At 48.3% G+C, this 18,021-nt stretch overlaps 1 protein-coding gene across 1 annotated transcript in view; it reads left to right on the top strand.

Moving 5' to 3' along the window:
- TDRD1 (tudor domain containing 1) overlaps positions 1-18,021 on the top strand; it is a gene marked incomplete at both ends in the record, with an annotated part of 265,551 nt that overhangs the window by 227,058 nt on the left and 20,472 nt on the right. The window contains one exon of the mRNA XM_082268836.1: positions 2,790-2,909. Within this exon, the coding sequence (XP_082124962.1) occupies positions 2,790-2,909 (120 nt within the window). The remainder of the gene's footprint in view (positions 1-2,789; positions 2,910-18,021) is intronic.

Here is an 18,021-nt window from a genome sequence, read left to right on the forward strand (position 1 = left end):
TCCAGTCGCCAGCATTGTCAGGGCAAGTTCTTCCTACCACTGTTTTGGACAGTGGTCACCACGGACGCCAGCCTGTCAGGCTGGGGTGGAGTGCTGGGGAAGTTCTGTGTTCAGGGGACCTGGTCAACAAAGGAGTGTTCCTTACCAATCGATATTCTGGAGCTCAGAGCAATCAAGCTTTGCCTGATCCACTGGACGAATCGGCTATGCGGTTCTCTGTTTCGGTTCCAATTGGACAATGCCATGGCTGTGGCTTACATCAATCATCAAGGGGGCACAAAGAGTGTCCTGGCTGCCAAGGAGGTGGTCGAGATTCTGGTATGGGTGGAAGACAACGTTCAGGCTCTTTCCACAGTCATCAGGTGCTGGATCAAGGGGAATGGTCCCTTTATCCAGAGGTGTTTCATCTCCTCTGTGTCCAGTGGGGAACTCCGGAGGTAGATCTGTTTGCGTCTCGCCTCAACAAAAAAGTCCAGAGATTTGTTGCCAAGTCTCCGGATCCGCTGGCCGACGCCACAGGCGCCTTGGTGGCTCCTTGGAGCCAGTATCGACTGATCTTTGCCTTCCCTCTGATAACACTCTTGCCAAGGCTTCTCCGCAAGGTGGCGGTTGAAGCAATTCCAGTCCTTCTGGTGTCTCCAGACTGGCCTCATCTATCTGGTACGCAGACCTAGTAAAAATGGTCGCCGATCCTCCGTGGAGACTTCCTCTGAGGTAGGATCTGCTGTCTCGGAGACCGAACTTCCATCAAGCTTTACGGTCCCTGGCTTTAACAGCATGGCTGTTGAAGGGCAGGTGTTGAGAGATAAGGGTCTCTCTGAATCTTTGATTCCTACCCCATTGAAGGCTAGGAAGGCGACTTCTAGGTAGATTTATTATCGTACGTGGAAATCGTAAATTTTTATGGTGTGAATCGCTGCAGCTGCACCCTCGCTTGTTTTCTATTGCTAGGGTTTTGGCCGTTTTACAAACAGGGGTTTAGCAGCAGTTGGCCTTGGGCACTCTCAAGGGCCAAATGTCGGCCTTGGCTATTTAGTGCCAAAGTCAGTTGGCTGCTAATGCCTTGACTCACACTTTTATTCGGAGTGTGCTTCATCTGGCTCCCCCGCAGAGATCCCCATTGCCTCCGTGGGATCTCAATCTGGTTTTGTCTGTTCTTCAAAAGCCTCCTTTGAGAACATTAGGGACATTTTGTCTGGTTTATTTATCCAAGAAGGTTGCCTTTCTGGTGGTGATTACTTCTGCCCGCAGAGTGTCTGAGTTGGCGGCGCTGTCCTGTCGTTCGCCCTATTTGGTGGTCCACAGAGATAAAGTGGTACTCCGACCTAATCCATCTTTTCTCCCTAAGGTGGTGTCTGATTTTCCATCTAAATGAAGACCTTGTGTTGCCTTCACTGTCCTAAGCCTAAGCATCCCAGGGAAATTGCTTTGCACTTTCTGGATGTGGTTCGGGCCATTAGGGTTTACCTGACTGTCACTGAATCTTTTAGGAAATCAGATGCTCTTTGTCCTTACTGAATGATCTCGTAAAGGTTTGACTGCATCTGCTGCGACTATATCAAGATGGATAAGGCAGACGGTTGTTCAGGCTTATTTATTGAAGGGTCAGGTTCCTCCTTTCCCTGTGAATGCACATTCAACTAGAGCGGTGAGTGCCTTTTGGGCTTTTCGCCATCAGTGGACCTGCCAATTCTGGTGTTCAATGGCAAATGTCAATTGAGCTCCATGGTGCCGGGACCAAAAGTACGGGGCCCACGAGAGGACGTCGGGCCCTTAGGCCACCCTCATGAAGTCTGTTTCTGATTGTTTGGTCAAAGACACTTCACACCAGTGGCCTGCTGGAGGTAATTTTGTAGGGCTCTGGCAGTGCTCATCCTGTTCCTCCTTGCACAAAGGAGCAATTACCGGTCCTATTGATGGGTTAAGGACCTTCTACGGCCCTGTCCACCTCTCCTGGAGTAACTGCCGGTCTCCTGGATGGAAGCTCTTTCATGCTCTTGAGACTGTGACGGGAGGAACAGCAAGACTAATGTATTAATGTTCCATCCTGGAGTAGTTGGACTGCCTATGCAAACTTTATAGGGTCCAGGTATTGCCTCATGCTACCAGTAGTGACACAGACCCTAGCGAAATGAAAATCTAGTAAACAACCATCTGAAAAGATGAGTAGGGAAAAAAGTCAGTGGCCTCCACCTGTAAAACCATTTCTGTTTTGAAGGTATTTTCATTGTTGCCCATCTAGTGCACCTGTTAATTTCATTAACACCAATGTATCTGAAACTGATTAGCAACCCCCTCTGCTACTTAACTGCCCAGATCAATATCCAAGGAGTTAAATTGACTTGATGCTGTACTCTGATTAAAAGTGGTTCATTTTTTTTTTAGCATAGTGTAAATATAGCAGGCTATTGGCCCCTCCCAACAGCCATCATCTGCCTGCATTTCATAGAGAAGCACAAAGTCCTTGATGGTGTCACTCGGTTTAAATGAAGGTATGTATTGAAAATGAAAAGCTTTTTCTTTAAAATTTCTTTAGCATGTTGATCCAGGTAGTTTGAGGAAAGAGGAAAGAAAACAAGTACGCAGAATAAACTTCTCCTCCTACACATTGTCATCGGATAAAAAAGACGTGAGTAAATCCTCAGTAATTGTGGTTTTAGATTCCTGAAGTGATTTTTAGAAATCTGTCCTGGATTGTACATGGTTTATTCTACCAGATAATGCAGTAGTAATCTTTCTTGGTGATTGTTGTGGTATTTGCATCCCTAAACCTATATATTTATCTCTAGGAGTCAGTATGGCGCAGAGCTGGGCGTCTGTGGATTTGCCGTTAAATGAGCCGCTTGCTGCGTGTGTATTAAGAGTGAGAAGTCCAGACTTGATATACGTTTTTCCAAAAGAAAACAGAGGTGAGAAAAACTAGATATCTGTGTCTGTTACCTATTGTACAAAATAAATATGTATGTATATTTGTGATACCTCCAACACAGTACTCCTAGCTTTACAAAGTACAGTGCCTTGAAAAAGTATTCACATCCCTTGAAAATTTCCACATTTTATCATGTTACAACCAAAAACGTAGATGTATTTTACAGGAATTTTATGTGATAGACCAATACAAAGTGGCACACATTGTGAAGTAGAAGGTAAATGATACATGGTTTTCAAAATATTTTACAAATAAAGTGAAAAGTGTGGTGTGCATTTGTATTCACCCCCCGAGTCAATACTTGGTAGAACCACCTTTCTCTGCAATTAAAGCTGCAAGTCCTTTTGGGTATGTCTCTGCCAGCTTAGCACATCTAAAAAGTGAATATTTGGCCCATTCTTTGCAAAATAGCTCAAGCTTAGTCAGATTGGATGGTAGAGCATCTGTGAACAGCAATTTCTCTATCGTTCATTGACAGACGCAGCTTCATATCTTCTTGACCATTGGGTTATGCTTCCCCCTACAGGAGTAGGACACTAGGCAGGAAAAAAGATTTACCACGCCTATGGGGCATTCCCTGCAGCCATAACCCCACACACTCTACTAGAGCCCTCAGTTTTTCTGCCTAGTTTAGACGTAGGACCTAGTTCCCTGCTGGGACTTCGTCTTAGCTGTTTTTTTTTTTTTTTTTTAAACCTTTTTTGTTTATAATCGAGTTTCTTTTAGTTAGTTACTGGACAACTACAAGCAACAGGCGGCTGGGTTTTGGACTGGATATACTAGATTGTTAAGGTCTCCCAGCCTGTCCAGCGAGAATGCGCAGGTTATAGTCCAGAACTAGGCCTCGCCACGCAAGAGTCTCGTCGGACGGGGGCGAGCCCTCGAGTGGACCGTCTCGCTGGGATGCCCTGAGTCACAGCGTACCCCCTGGCTGGCAGCACCCCCACCCCAGGTGGGAGGTAGTCTGTTCAGAGCGGTGCCCACCTTATATCGTGGTATGGTAAGTGCCCCCCCCCCCCAATTCTCTGGAGGCCTCGGGGTGGACGTGGGCCCCCTCCATGGAATAGTCGGACCCTCGGGTATCCCACGGTTCCCCTGGCCTCTTGGGCATACCAGGCCCCCCTCAGCTGTTCTCCTGGCCTGGTGGGGTCTCCTTCTCTGGACTCTCCAATGCATTTTGTCTGCTGACATGCCTGGGGGTCCTGAAGACCGCATGGCGTGCCATGCATGGGCAGCCATTTTTGTTAAGTTGTCCATAGGACTGCATGGGGAGGCTATTTTCTTATAGTCCACGATCGCTGGACAGCAAAGCGAGACTCTTACAAAGGCAAACTCCTTGGACATTATGATCTAATTGAGTCACAACAGAAGGACTGCCCTGTTGTGGTGGCTTCATTTGTTAGCACTATGCGGGGGAAGTTTTTTCTTTATCTGTATTGAACTGTGGTAACCACAGATACCAGCCAGTCAGGCTTGGGAGGAGTGCTGGGGAAGCTCTGCGTCCAGGGGTCCTGGACGTTGAGTCACAATTTCCGATCAATCTTCTGGAACTCAAAGCGATAAAGTTTTGCCTGAGTCTCTGGATAACTTTTTTGCAGGGTTGTCCAGTCTGGATTCAATCGGACAATGCCAGGACCGTGGCCTACGTTTTTCCTCAAGGGGGCACCAAGAGCGTTTTGGAAGCCCGGGAGGTGGCCGAGATCCTGGAATGGGTGGAAAAGTTTGTTCCAGCTCTTTCTGCCGAGCACATATCGGGTGTGGAAAATTGACAGGCGGATTACCTGAGTCAATCTGGTGGTTCCAGACTGGCCTCGCTGGTCTTTGTATGCAGATCTGGTAAGGCCGGTCATCAATGCTCCTTGGAAACTTCCTTTCAGGGAAGATCTGCTGTCTTAAGGGCCAATCTTCTTTTCTGCTTTACAGTCGCTGGCTTCAACGGCGTGGCTGTTAAAAGCCAGGTATTGAAGGATGGCTCCGCCTAGGAGATCCCTGCTATTTCGGTGGGATCTTAATATGGTTTTATCTTTTTTTCAAAAACCTTTTGAGAACATTAGAGAGATTCCTCTGCTTACATTTTCACAGGAGGTTGCCTTTTTGGGTGGCTATTGCTTCTGTCTGCAGAGTGTCTGAATTGGTGTCGTCGTCCTGCCGCTCACCTTATTTGGTGGTCCACAGAGATAAGATGGTACTTCGACCTAATGAGTCTTTTCTTCCTAAGGTGGTTTCAGATTTTCATTTGAATGAAGACATTGTGCTGCCTTCACTCTGTCCTAAGCCCAAGCATCCCAAGAAAATTGCTTTGCATTTTTTTATGTGGCAATCAGGGTCTACCTGGCAGCTACTGAGTCTTTCAGAAAATCAGACGCTTTCTTTGTCCTTACTGAAAGACCTCGTAAAGGATTGGCTGCGTCTGCTGCAACCATATCCAGATGGGTCAGGCAGACGGTAGTTAAGGCTTATTTACTGAAGGATCAGGTTCCTCCTTTCCCTGTGAAGGCGCATTCTACTAGGGTGCTGAGTGCCTCTTGTGATTTTCGCCATCAGGTGTCAGTGATGCAAGTTTGCAAGGCAGCAACTTGGTCGTCTGTGCACACGTTTACAAAATTCTGCAAGGTAGATGTATTTGCATCTTTGGATGCCTCTTTTGGCCATAAGGTTTTGCAGGCTGCTTTCTAAAAGAGAACTATTTTTCTCTTTGAGGGTGTATGTTTTTTCTAGGTGAACTCCAGTTGTTAATGGTTTGCTCAGTTTAGCCTTTGGGGAATAACCTTCTTTTTTTTGCGTTGTTTCCCCACCCTTCATGCAAATACTGCTTTGGGACGTCTCAATGGTCAAGAAGATATGAAGCTGCTTCTGTCAATGGACTATAGAGAACTTGATTTTTTACTTTCTGTAAAATCCTTTTCTCTGAAGTTAATTGACAGACGCAGCACCCGCCCCTTTAATTATGAGTGAAATGGGGTTGTTGTCTTCTAAACACTGCTTGCAATGAAACTGAGGGCTGTAGCAGAGTGTGTGGGGTTATGCCTGCAGGGACTGCCCTATAAGCGTGGTAAAGCCTTTTCCTGCCTATTGTCCTACTCCTGTAGGGGGAAGCATAACCCAATGGATAGGAAGATATGAAGCTGCATCTGTCAATGAACTTCAGAGAGTACGGATTTTACGGTAAGTCAAAACTCCAGTTTTTTCCAAGTCTTGTACCAGATTTTTATTGGATTTATGTCTGGACTTTGACTGGGACATTCTAACACATGAATATGCTTTGATCTAAACCAGGAATATGCAAACTGTGGCCCTCCAAATGTTGCACAACTACAAGTCCCATGAGGCATAGCAAAACACTGACAGCCACAAGCATGACATGCAGAGGCATTATAAGACTTCTATTTTTGCAATAGCTGGACGGCCACAGCTTGCATATCTCTGATCTAAACCATTCCACTGTAGCTCTGGCTGTATTTTTAGGGTTGTTGTCCTGCTGGAAGGTGAACCTCTCCCCCAGTCTCAAGTCTTTTGCAGACTCTTAACAGGTTTACTTCTACGATTATCCTGTATTTGGCTCCAACCATCCACCTTCCCATCAACTCTGGCCAGCTTCCCTACCCCTGCTGAAGAAAAGCATCCCCACAACATGATGCTGACACCACCATGTTTCACAGTGGGGATGATGTTTTCATGGTGATGTGCAGCGTTAGTGTTCTGCCACACATCCAGTATCTTACAAAAGTGAGTACACCACTCACATTTTTGTAATTTTTTTTTATATATTTTCATGTGACTACACTGAAGAAATTACACTTTGCTACGATGTAAAGTAGTGAGTGTACAGCTTGTATAACAGTGTAAATTTGCTGTCCCCTCAAAATACCTCAACACACAGCCATTAATGTCTAAACCGCTGGCAACAAAAGTGAGTACATTCTTAAGTGAAAATGTCTAAATTTGGCCCAATTAGCCATTTTCCCTTCCCAGTGTCATGGGACTCGTTAGTCTTACAAGGTCTCAGGTGTGAATGGGGAGCAGGTGTGTTAAATTTGGTGTTATCGCTCTCACTCTCTCATACTGGTCACTGGAAGTTCAACATGGCACATCATGGCAAAGATCTCAGAGGATCTTAAAAAAAATGGAATTATTGCTCTACATAAGTATGGCCTATGCCAGTGATGGCGAACCTTGGCACCCCAGATGTTTTGGAACTACATTTCCTATGATGCTCATGCACTCTGCAGTGTGGTTGAGCATCATGGGAAATTTTGTTCCAAAACATCTGGGGTGCCAAAGTTTGCCATCATTGGCCTAGGCTATAAGAAAATTTCCAAGTCCCTGAAACTGAGCTGCAGCACGGTGGGCAAGACCGTACAGCGATTCAACAGGGCAGGTTCCACTCAGAACAGGCCTTGCCATGGTTGACCAAACAAGTTGAGTGAACGTGCTCAGCGTCATATCCAGAGGTTGTCTTACGGAAATAGAGATACAGTGCCTTGCGAAAGTATTCGGCCCCCTTGAACTTTGCAACCTTTTGCCACATTTCAGGCTTCAAACATAAAGATATAAAACTGTAATTTTTTGTGAAGAATCAACAAGTGGGACACAATCATGAAGTGGAACGAAATTTATTGGATATTTCAAACTTTTTTAACAAATAAAAAACGGAAAAATTGGATACAAAAAGATTTCCCAAGCTTTAAACATCCCAAGGAGCACTGTGCAAGCGATAATATTGAAATGGAAGGAGTATCAGACCACTGCAAATCTACGAAGACCTGGCCGTTCCTCTAAACTTATAGCTCATACAAGGAGAAGACTGATCAGAGATGCAGCCAAGAGGCCCATGATCACTCTGGGTGAACTACAGAGATCTACAGCTGAGGTGGGAGACTGTCCATAGGACAACAATCAGTCGTATACTGCACAAATCTGGGCTTTATGGAAGAGTGGCAAGAAGAAAGCCATTTCTTAAAGATATCCATAAAAAGTGTCGTTTAAAGTTTGCCACAAGCCACCTGGGAGACACACCAAACATGTGGAAGAAGGTGCTCTGGTCAGATGAAACCAAAATCGAACTTTTTGGCAACAATGCAAAACGTTATGTTTGGCGTAAAAGCAACACAGCTCATCACCCTGAACACACCATCCCCACTGTCAAACATGGTGGTGGCAGCATCATGGTTTGGGCCTGCTTTTCTTCAGCAGGGACAGGGAAGATGGTTAAAATTGATGGGAAGATGGATGGAGCCTAATACAGGACCATTCTGGAAGAAAACCTGATGGAGTCTGCAAAAGACCTGAGACTGGGACGGAGATTTGTCTTCCAACAAGACAATGATCCAAAACATAAAGCAAAATCTACAATGGAATGGTTCACAAATAAACATATCCAGGTGTTAGAATGGCCAAGTCAAAGTCCAGACCTGAATCCAATCGAGAATCTGTGGAAAGAATTAAACTGCTGTTCACAAAAGCTCTCCATCCAACCTCACTGAGCTCGAGCTGTTTTGCAAGGAGGAATGGGCAAAAATTTCAGTCTCTCGATGTGCAAAACTTATAGAGACATACCCCAAGCGTCTTACAGCTGTAATCGCAGCAAAAGGTGGCGCTACTAAGTATTAACTTAAGGGGACTGAATAATTTTGCACGCCCAATTTTTCAGTGTTTTATTTATTAAAGTTTGAAATATCCAATAAATTTCATTCCACTTCATGATTGTATCCCACTTGTTGTTTCTTCAAAAAAAAAATTAGTTTCATATCTTATGTTTGAAGCCTGAAATGTAGCAAAAGGTCGATAAGTTCAAGGGGGCCAAATACTTTTGCAAGGCACTGTATGAGTGCTGCCAGCATTGCTGCAGAGGTTGGTTTGGGGGGGGGGGGGTCTGACAGGCTCAGACGTATGGTCTGAGCCTGTCAATGCTCAGACCATATGTCGCACACTGCTTCAAATTGGTCTTCATGGCTGTCATCCCAGAAGAAAGCCTCAAGATGATGCACAAGAAAGCTTACAATTTGTCCTGTGGTCTGATGAGACCAAGATGAACCTATTTGGTTCAGATGGTGTCAAGCGTGTGTGGCGGCAACTGGGTATAAAGATAAATGTGTCTTGCCTACGGTCAAGCATGGTGGTGGGAGTGTAATGGTCTGGGGCTGCATGAGTGCTGCCCGCACTGGGAAGCAGTTCATTGAGGGAACCATGAATACCAACATGTACTGTGACATACTGAAGGCGAGCAGGATCCCCTCTCTTCGGAAACTGGGCCGCATGGCAATATTCCAACATAACCACAAACACCTCCAAGACTACCACTGCCTTGCTAATGAAGCTGAGTATAAAGGTGGTGGACTGGTGGCTAAGCATGTCTCCAGACCTAAACCCTATTGAGCATCTGTGGGGCATCCTCAAACGGAAGGTGGAGAAGTGCAGTGGCCAGGCTTTTCTCCTGTGTGGGGTGTCATGCGGTGATGGGCTGGAGGGGGGAAGGAGCACGCCGGCAGTGGCTTACACTAACATTTTTATGTGGTAAATGTCATGGTGGGGGTCCCTTTTAGGGTTCCCTGGCGGGCTACAGGTACCTGAGGGGCCTTTGGGGGTCCTGTGTGTCGTGTGGCTCCGGCATTTTCCTGTGGATTGCTGTTCTGGGCTTTGGCGGCCATGCTTTTGACGTTTCCCATTGAAGTCAATGTGGTGGCCATTTTCTTGTAGCCTGTGGAGAGGTGATGCGATGGTGGGCAGTGACTGCGCTTCCCCTTCTTTTCTGATCGCTGCATGGCAAGCAGCTTGGAGCTCCGTGTCCTTCCTTAAGTCGTGGTGATGAGTCCCTGTGGGTGTGCAGCTCCCTATTTCTGCTATAGATTGTGCGCTGGGACCTGTAGTACAGCGGTGGGGGTGATTCTTGTAGCAATTTTTTATTACAGTTATTGTCGGCGTTCCCTGGGTTTAAACATGGAGTCCCTGGAGCATGTGTCACCACCTCACCCACTCTCAGAAGCTGTGGAACCCTCTGGGTCTCAATCTGCCCTGTGGGCCTTGATGGCGGTCCTGCAGTCCCTAGTTTCCGAGGTTGATATGGGCCTTAAAAAGCGCCCTAGCAAGAAGTGCCCCAGCCTTCACCTGTATCCCCTGATCCTCAAATTCTGAGGTGGATCTGTCCACCGCGGACCCAAGTCAACTCACCGGGTCATTGTGGGTCCCCTGCGTGGGGTCTGTGGTTACAGTTATTGTAGCGGTTTGCTGCGGGGGTCCGCGGCGCTCTTAAAGGGCCAGTACCATATAAAAAAAAAAAATTTTCTTTACAATGGAATCCCAGGACAGCAAATTCCCTCCAGCTTTGGTGGGGGATTCAGGTTCCTCTGAATCCTCTACCCTGACTAATTTGGCTGCTGTTTTTGGCGACTTTGGTGTCCAAAATGGATGTGTTGATGACTGAACGTGCTGCTAGAAAAAGGCCTAGGATTTCTTTACCCCCCCCCCCCCCCCACACACTACCGTGGAGATGGTGGACCAGATTTATCAAGGGGTCATGTATTTGTGCGATGTGGCCTTAAATGAGGCCCCTTTAGATGCGCGCCTGTCCAGTGTCTCGGTGCTTAACCGTCGTCTGATCTGGTTGAAAAGCTAGTTGGCTGACCAGAAATCCAGGAAGACGGTGGCTGACATTCCCTATGCGGAGTCTCGCCTTTTTGGAGCCTCCCTGGATGAATTTGTTAAAGGAGTCACTGGGGGCAAGAGCACTCTGCTGCCCCAGACTTCTAAGGGAAAGTTTTTCAGCGGCAAGCGGGGCCCCTCCTTTAAACCTAATCAGGGGTCCTTTCTTGCCTTCAAGGCGCAGAACAAGGGAAAACCCTTCAAGGGCCAAGGTGGCCAGAAAAAGCCCTGGTTCGGCAATCAAAAATCCGGCCAAGCTGGGACGGCGGCTCAGCCTGAAGGGGCGCCCTCAACCGTTTCAGGGGTGGGGGGACGTTTGCGCGGTTTCCTCCAACCTTGGCTGCTCCGAATCACGGACAGGTGGGTTCATGAAATCATTCGGTCAGGGTACAAGATCGAATTTCTTTCACGGCCGGCAGACAGATTCTTTTCCTCAAATCTTCATTTGACCCCAGGGCGGTTACAAGACCTGCGTCAAGAGCTACAGGATCTCCTCGCCCAGGGGGTTATCGTCCCGGTGCCTCATCGGGACCGGTTTCGGGGGTTTTATTCGAATCTGTTCGTTGTGCCCAGAAAGGAGGGCACAGTGCGTCCGATTCTGGACTTAAAAGCTCTTAACCGCTACGTGCGCGTTCGAAAATTCCACATGGAATCGCTCCACTCGGTGGTAGCCTCCCTGAATCCGGGATAATTCATGGCCTCTATCGACCTGAAGGGTGCGTATCTGCACTTCTCCATTTTCGAGGGTCATCAGAGGTACCTCCAATTCGCTATCGCTGAGGATCATTACCAGTTTGTGGCGTTACCTTTCGGTCTCGCTTCGGCTCCAAGGGTCTTTACCAAAGTGTTGGCGCCTGTTCTGGGCCTGTTGCGGGCACAGGGCATTGCGGTCTTGGGATATCTGGATGATCTCCTGCTAAGGTCGAGTGCCAGTCAGACCCTGCTGCGCGATCTGTCCACTACGGTCCAGACGCTCCAGGAGTTCGGTTGGACCATCAACGTTCAGAAGTCGACCTTGTCTCCTTCGGTTCATCTCCCATATTTGGGGATGGTTCTGGACTCTGCTCGAGCAAAGGTGTTCTTACCGGAGGACAAGCTCCAGACCCTACGGGACGAGGTCAGGTCCCTCAGGGACAATGAATCCTCGTCACTCAGGACCTTTATGCGGTCCCTGGGATTGATGGTGTCGGCCTTCGAGGCGATACCATTTGCACAGTTTCACACGCAATCTCTCCAAGCGGAGATCCTAGCCAGGTGGGACAGACTACATCAACCACCAAGGGGGCACCAGGAGTGCCCGGTGGCCCAGGAAGTGACCAGCGTTCTGTCTTGGGCCGAGACTCATGTCCTGGCGATATCGGAAGTTCATATGCCTGGTGTAGAGAACTGGCAGGCCGATTTTCTGAGCCGCCAGACCCTTGACTAGGGGGAATGGTCCCTGCACCCGGAGGTGTTTCAAATGTTGTGCGCGAGATGGGGATCCCTGGATGTGGATCTGTTTGCGTTTCGGCTAAACCACAAGGTGGAAATTTTCGTGGCTAGAACGCGCGATCCTCTGGCAGACGGCGCGGATGCGCTAGTGATGCCTTGGCATCAGTATCATCTGATGTATGCTTTTCCTCCGATTCAGTTGTTGTCCAGGTTCCTTCGCAAGTTAGCCTCGGAACCAACAGTGGTGATTCTGGTGGTGCTGGACTGGCCACGCCGGTCCTGGTACGCGGACATCGTTCACCTGGCCGTCGAGCCTCCATGGCGGCTGCCAATGCGAGAAGATCTACTGTCTCAAGGACCGATCTTCCATCCTGCTTTACAGTCGCTGGCTTTAACGGCATGGCTGTTGAAAGCCAGGTCCTGAGAGACAGGGGTCTCTCCTCACAGGTCATTCATACTTTAATCAAGGCTAGAAAAGCCTCGTCTGGTAAGATTTATTACCGTACATGGAAAGCTTATTTTGCCTGGTGTGAGTCCAGGGGTTTCTCTCCTCGTTCCTACTCGGTGGCGAGAGTGTTGGCTTTCCTCCAGTCTGGTGTGGACCAGCGCCTTGCGTTGGCCACGATTAAGGGCCAGGTATCTGCTCTGGCTGTTCTTTTCCAGCGCCCTGTGGCGTCTCATTCTTTGATTCGCACCTTTATTCAAGGTGTGCGTCACTTGCCCCCTCCTAGAATGGAGCCCTTACCTCCATGGGACTTGAACTTGGTTCTGTCTGTGTTACAACGGTCCCCGTTTTAAAACATCAGGGAAATTTCGTTACCTCTGCTGTCTAAAAAGGATGCCTTTCTGGTGGCGATCACTTCTGCTCGCAGAGTGTCGGAGTTGGCAGCGTTGTCTTGTCGCTCCCCTTACCTGTTGGTTCATAGGGATAAGGTGGTCTTGCGACCTAATCCATCCTTTCTTCCGAAGGTGGTTTCGGATTTTCACCTCAATGAGGACATTGTTTTTCCTTCGCTCTGTGCAAATCCTAAGCATCCTAAGGAGGTTGCCCTGCATTCCTTGGATGTTGTCAGGGCGATCAAGGTTTACCTGTCGTCGACTGAATCCTGTCGGAAATCAGATTCTCTTTGTCCTTCCTGAGGGACCTCGGAAGGGTATGGCTGCGTCTGCTGCGACCATTGCAAAATGGATCAGACAATTGTTCAGGGCTATTAGTTGAAGGAACGGGTACCACCCTTCCCTGTCAAGGCGCACTCTACCAGATCGGTGAGTGCGTCCTGGGCTTTCCGGCATCAGGCCTCGGTGGCCCAGGTGTGCAAGGCTGCGACTTGGTCGTCAGTGCACAACTTTTCCAAATTCTACAAGATTTCATGTTCTGGCATCAGCTGATGCCTCCTTTGGCCGCAAAGTTCTCTGTGCGGCAGTACCATAGGGGACCCTGGTTTTGTGTGGGTCCCTGGCTGTTGGGGTTGTTTACCCCTTGGTTTTTTGCTTTCCTGGGTTTCTCCTGTTGAGCTTTTTGTTGTCCAGGAGGTTCCCTTGCTGTTATGGTAAGGTTCCTTTCTCTGATGTGGGTACTGCGTTGCCTTTCTGACGCTTGCGTTGCCCACCCCTCTTGTGTACACTGCTTTGGGACATCCCTATTAGTGAAGACTGTATGAGTGGGCGGCGACTGTCGGAGGACGTAAGAGAAAACTGAATTTTTTGTAAAATCTTACCGTAAAATTCCTTTCTCTTCCTTTCCTCCAACAGTTGCCGCCCCTCTTTTGGGTTTTTTCTACACTTTACTGCTTGCGACCAAACTGAGTTGGGATGGCTATTGCAGGGGGGTATTGGACCAGAGGAACAGCCCCCATGGATGAGACTTTGTAGATGATTTGTTCTGAACAAGTCTTGTGCCTAGATACTCCTGCGGAGAAGAAGCAATACCCCATTAGTGAAGACTGTTTGAGTGGGCGGCGACTGTCAGAGGACTCAGAGAAAGGAATTTTATGGTAAGATTTTACAAAAATTCAGTTTTTTTGTCTTTCCGTAAAAACCTTTTCCTCTGTTTATTGACGGACACAGCACCCACCCCTTTGTTGAGTTGGGTTATGTATTCAGACACTGCTTGTAACAAACTGAAGTGAGAATATACTCCCTAAGACTGCCCTATATGTGTAATCAAACTTGTTTCCGCCTAGTGTCCTACTCCTATGGAGAGCAGCATAACCCAAGGGTCAAAGAAAATGTGGAGCTGTGCCCTTCAATGAACATCTGAGAAAAGGATTGTACAGTAAGACAATAATGCAGTTTTCTCTTTCGTTCAGTGACAGACACAGCTCCATGTCTTCTAGACCCTTGGGCTTATGCTGCTCTCTCTCTTCAGGAGTAGGACTAGGCGGAAACAATTTTGCTACGCCCCTGAGGCAGTCCCAGGAGGTATACCTTCACTTCCTGTTATAGGACTTCGATTTTTTTTCTGCCTAGTCAGGAGCAAGGATCCTGCTGGGATCTGCGTTTCTGCCATTTTTTCCTTTTTAAATTGAATTTTTTTTTTCTCTGTTATTTCCTGTTCCTATGTTAGCTACCATCCATCTGAACTACAATCAATGGCTGGACTGTGCGATGCACTGGATATCCTAGATCCTTATTGCCTTCCCAGTCTGGTCTGCGAGCACGACCCAACTGTTAGCTCCGTGTTAGGTTGGCCGCGACAAATCCCCACTGGACGGGGGCTCGCCGGCGAGTAAACATAGCGTGGTCACATAGTACTCGCGTGGTCACATAGCCCTTGTCACCACCGCAGTCACGATCAGAGTTGCAGCGTACCTCGGGCCGCAGCACCCCCATTTCAAGATGGTGTGGTGGACTGCCGGGAGTGGTGCCAGCCTAATGCCAAGGTGTGGTGAGTAGTGTCCCCCCTCTTCTCTCTGAGAATTGCTGGGGTGATTGTGGGTTCTCCCTGGGGGATGGTAGGCCCCCTTTTGCCTTGGATGGTTTTCACGAGCCTCAGCGGCCATGTTTGTGTAGTCCGGCAGCCATGTTTATGGTTTCCCTGTGTAATCTATAGCGGTGGCCATTTTCTTGTGGTCCGGTGCGAAGATGTGCAGCATGGGCCTCTAGTGTCAGCTTCGGCGCTTCCTCTTTGATCGCAGTTTGGCATGCTGTTTGGCGCTCTCCAGCTCTGGGGTGGAGAGTCTCTGTGGGTATACGATCCTTCCTCTGCTATATACAGCGCCGCGGATGCGCTGATACTTGTGCTCCGAGCGGTTTGCAGGTGTTTTTTTTTTTTTTTTTTTAAGTTTTTCTTTTGTGCACAGTGTGGCTTCAATTTAACCATGGAGCCCCTGGAATGTGTTTCACCACCTTACCCACTCCTTGAAGCTGTGAGACCCTCTGGGTCTCAGTCTACCCTGGTGGCCAGGACAGCGGCCTTGCAGTCACTTTTGTCTAAGGTTTATATGGCCCTGCAAAGGCAGCCTAGCAACAAGTTTCCCCTGCCTTTACCTGTATACTCAGAATCCAAGGTGGTTTTGGCCACCGCGGATGCGAGTCAGCCCACTGGGTCTGCGTCCACACACCCTGAATGTTCTAACAGTGAGGATGAATCCTCCTCCTCTGCAGCCGCGTATGAAAAAGCGCTGGTGGAGGCATTGATTGTGTTGGTGCAGGAAACTTTAAAGTGGAGTTCCACCCTAAAATACAACTTTTCGCCATCTTCTTCCTCTCTGTCACCTGTAAATAATTGGATAATAAATCATTTTTTTTTCTTTACTTGTTTTAGAATAAAATATACTCGCCTTACTTCTTGTTCCTCTCTCTTCGACCGTGGCCCGCGCCATCACTTCCTGCTTGCATTGATTCCTGGGAGCTGAGCGTCATCGCTCCCAGGAATCAATGCGCCTGCACCGGCCCCGCTCGTCAGTTCCGGTGCAGGCACGTCATTCACTGCTAAACAGCGTCTGGGCCGGTGCAGGGCATTCTGGGACGAAGAGGACGCGCTGGCTTCAGCTGCCCACACCTGAGATGGCAGCGCTGGACAAGTATTCTTAAAGGTAAGTGCGACCTGGGACAGTTCAGAGGCTATCCATTGTGGAATGCACTAACCCTGACTGTCCCGGGGGTATTTTTATTAAAAAAAACTTTGAGGGTGGAACTCCGCTTTAAAGTTGGAGGACTCCGCTGATGCTGAGTCGGCGATGCCAGTGCAGTTTGGCACACGCAGATTTTCCAAGGTGACTAAGGTGTCCCCCCCTTTCCTGCCTATTTTGATGAGATTTTCACTAGTCTGTGGGGTTCCCCCGAAACGCATGGTTGGAATTTCTAAGTGTTTCACTAGGAGATATCCTTTTGAGGAGTCTCTCTTGAAGAAACTGATGGTTCCACCGTCGGTGGACTCTTAGGTTTCCATGCTAAGTAAGGCCACACTTTTGCTGGTGGAGGATTCTCCATCTTTTAAGGATCCTGTGGACAAGAGAGCTGAGGCTCTTGTCCTTTACCTCTTCACTGTGGCAGGTTCAATGTTGACGCCGGTGTTTCCTGTCACCTTGGTATCCCAGACCTTACTGGAACGGGCAAAGATTTTACACCAGGATCTGGAAGGGGGGTCAACACACTTCTGAGCTTGCGGATGCAGCCCCCTTGGCTGGCAAGGTATCTGTGATAGCGGGGATTCTTCGCCACATCATTTAGTTGAAGTACTAGTTGATCTACTTTTTATTGGTGACTGTTTGTTCGGTGCCTCTATGGAGGAGATCATTAAGGGCCTTACTGGAGGTAAGAGTACATTAATTCCACAGGTTGCTATAGGCAGGGAACCTCTTCTTAACATGGTCCTTTTTTCTCGACTCACAAGCGACCCTTTCGTCCATCTGTATCGCAGGAAAAAGGTTAGAGACCCACCCGTAACTTTGTTCGAGGCTCCAAGAGACCCTGGAATGGTAAGTCAAAAGTAGGCACTACTGGTTCCGCAGATGAGCCTTCCCCAGCCTTAAGGGGCTCCCTCACCTGCAGCTAGGGTGGGGGGACGTCTTTGCTTCTTTCTGGACCCATGGATTCGCTCATTCAGGTTAAATGGGTCCACAAGTTGATTTGGTTCAGTTACAAGATTGAGTTTCGGTCCTTGCTTCCGGCAAGGTTCTTTCCTTCCAACTTGTGCCTGTCTCATAATCGGCTACAGGGCCTATACGGGGCATTGCAGGACCTGTTAGCACAAAGAGTCGTGTCGGTTCCAGAGTCGGAACGTTTTCAAGGTTTTTATTCAAATCTGTTTACAATTCCCAGGAAGGAAGGCAAGGTTCGCCCGATCTGGGACCTCAAGGCTCTCAACCACTTTGTTCGGGTTCAGAAATTTCGGATGGAGTCCATCTGCATGGTAGGTATCTTCTGGCTTCTATCGATCTCAAGGACACTTACCTTCATATTCCAATATGTCGGGCATCAGCGTTTTTTTTTGTTTTGCCGTGGGCGAGAGGCGCACTATCAATTTGTGGCATTACCCTTTGGTCTCACCCCAGCTCCTCGGGTGATCACAAAGGTTTTGGCCTTTCTTCGGCAGAAGGGGATCGCGGTACTGAGTTACCTGGACGATCTGCTTCTGCGTGCAGAGTCTTGTTCGGCTCTAGAAGTCGACTTGGACATTACTGTGCGAACTCTACAGGAGTTCAGATGGACACTGAATTTTCAGATATCGTCTTTGACTCGGTCTACCAAGTTGGACTACTTGGGTCTGAAGCTGGATTCAGCGTCGGCCCGGGTTTTTTTTTTTTTTCCACAGCTGAAGTTTCTGATGTTGCAGCATGCGATTCCGCTCCTGTGTTCCAACCGTAGGTCGTCGCACAGGACTTGCATGCAAGTGCTGGGTCTGATGGTTTCCACCTTTTGAAGCGGTTCCATTTGCTCAATTCCATACCAGACAAAACCTCTGCAGACCTCTGCAAAGGGAGATTCTGGCCAAATAGAACAAGGATCCGCTGTCCATGGACAATCTGATCCTGTTGAGTCAAGGCACGAGGGGTGTCTCTGATATTGTAGCTCCGCGC

This window comes from Pelophylax lessonae, assembly GCF_965119305.1.
Source record: "Pelophylax lessonae genome assembly, chromosome: 9".
Classification (NCBI taxonomy): domain Eukaryota; kingdom Metazoa; phylum Chordata; class Amphibia; order Anura; family Ranidae; genus Pelophylax; species Pelophylax lessonae.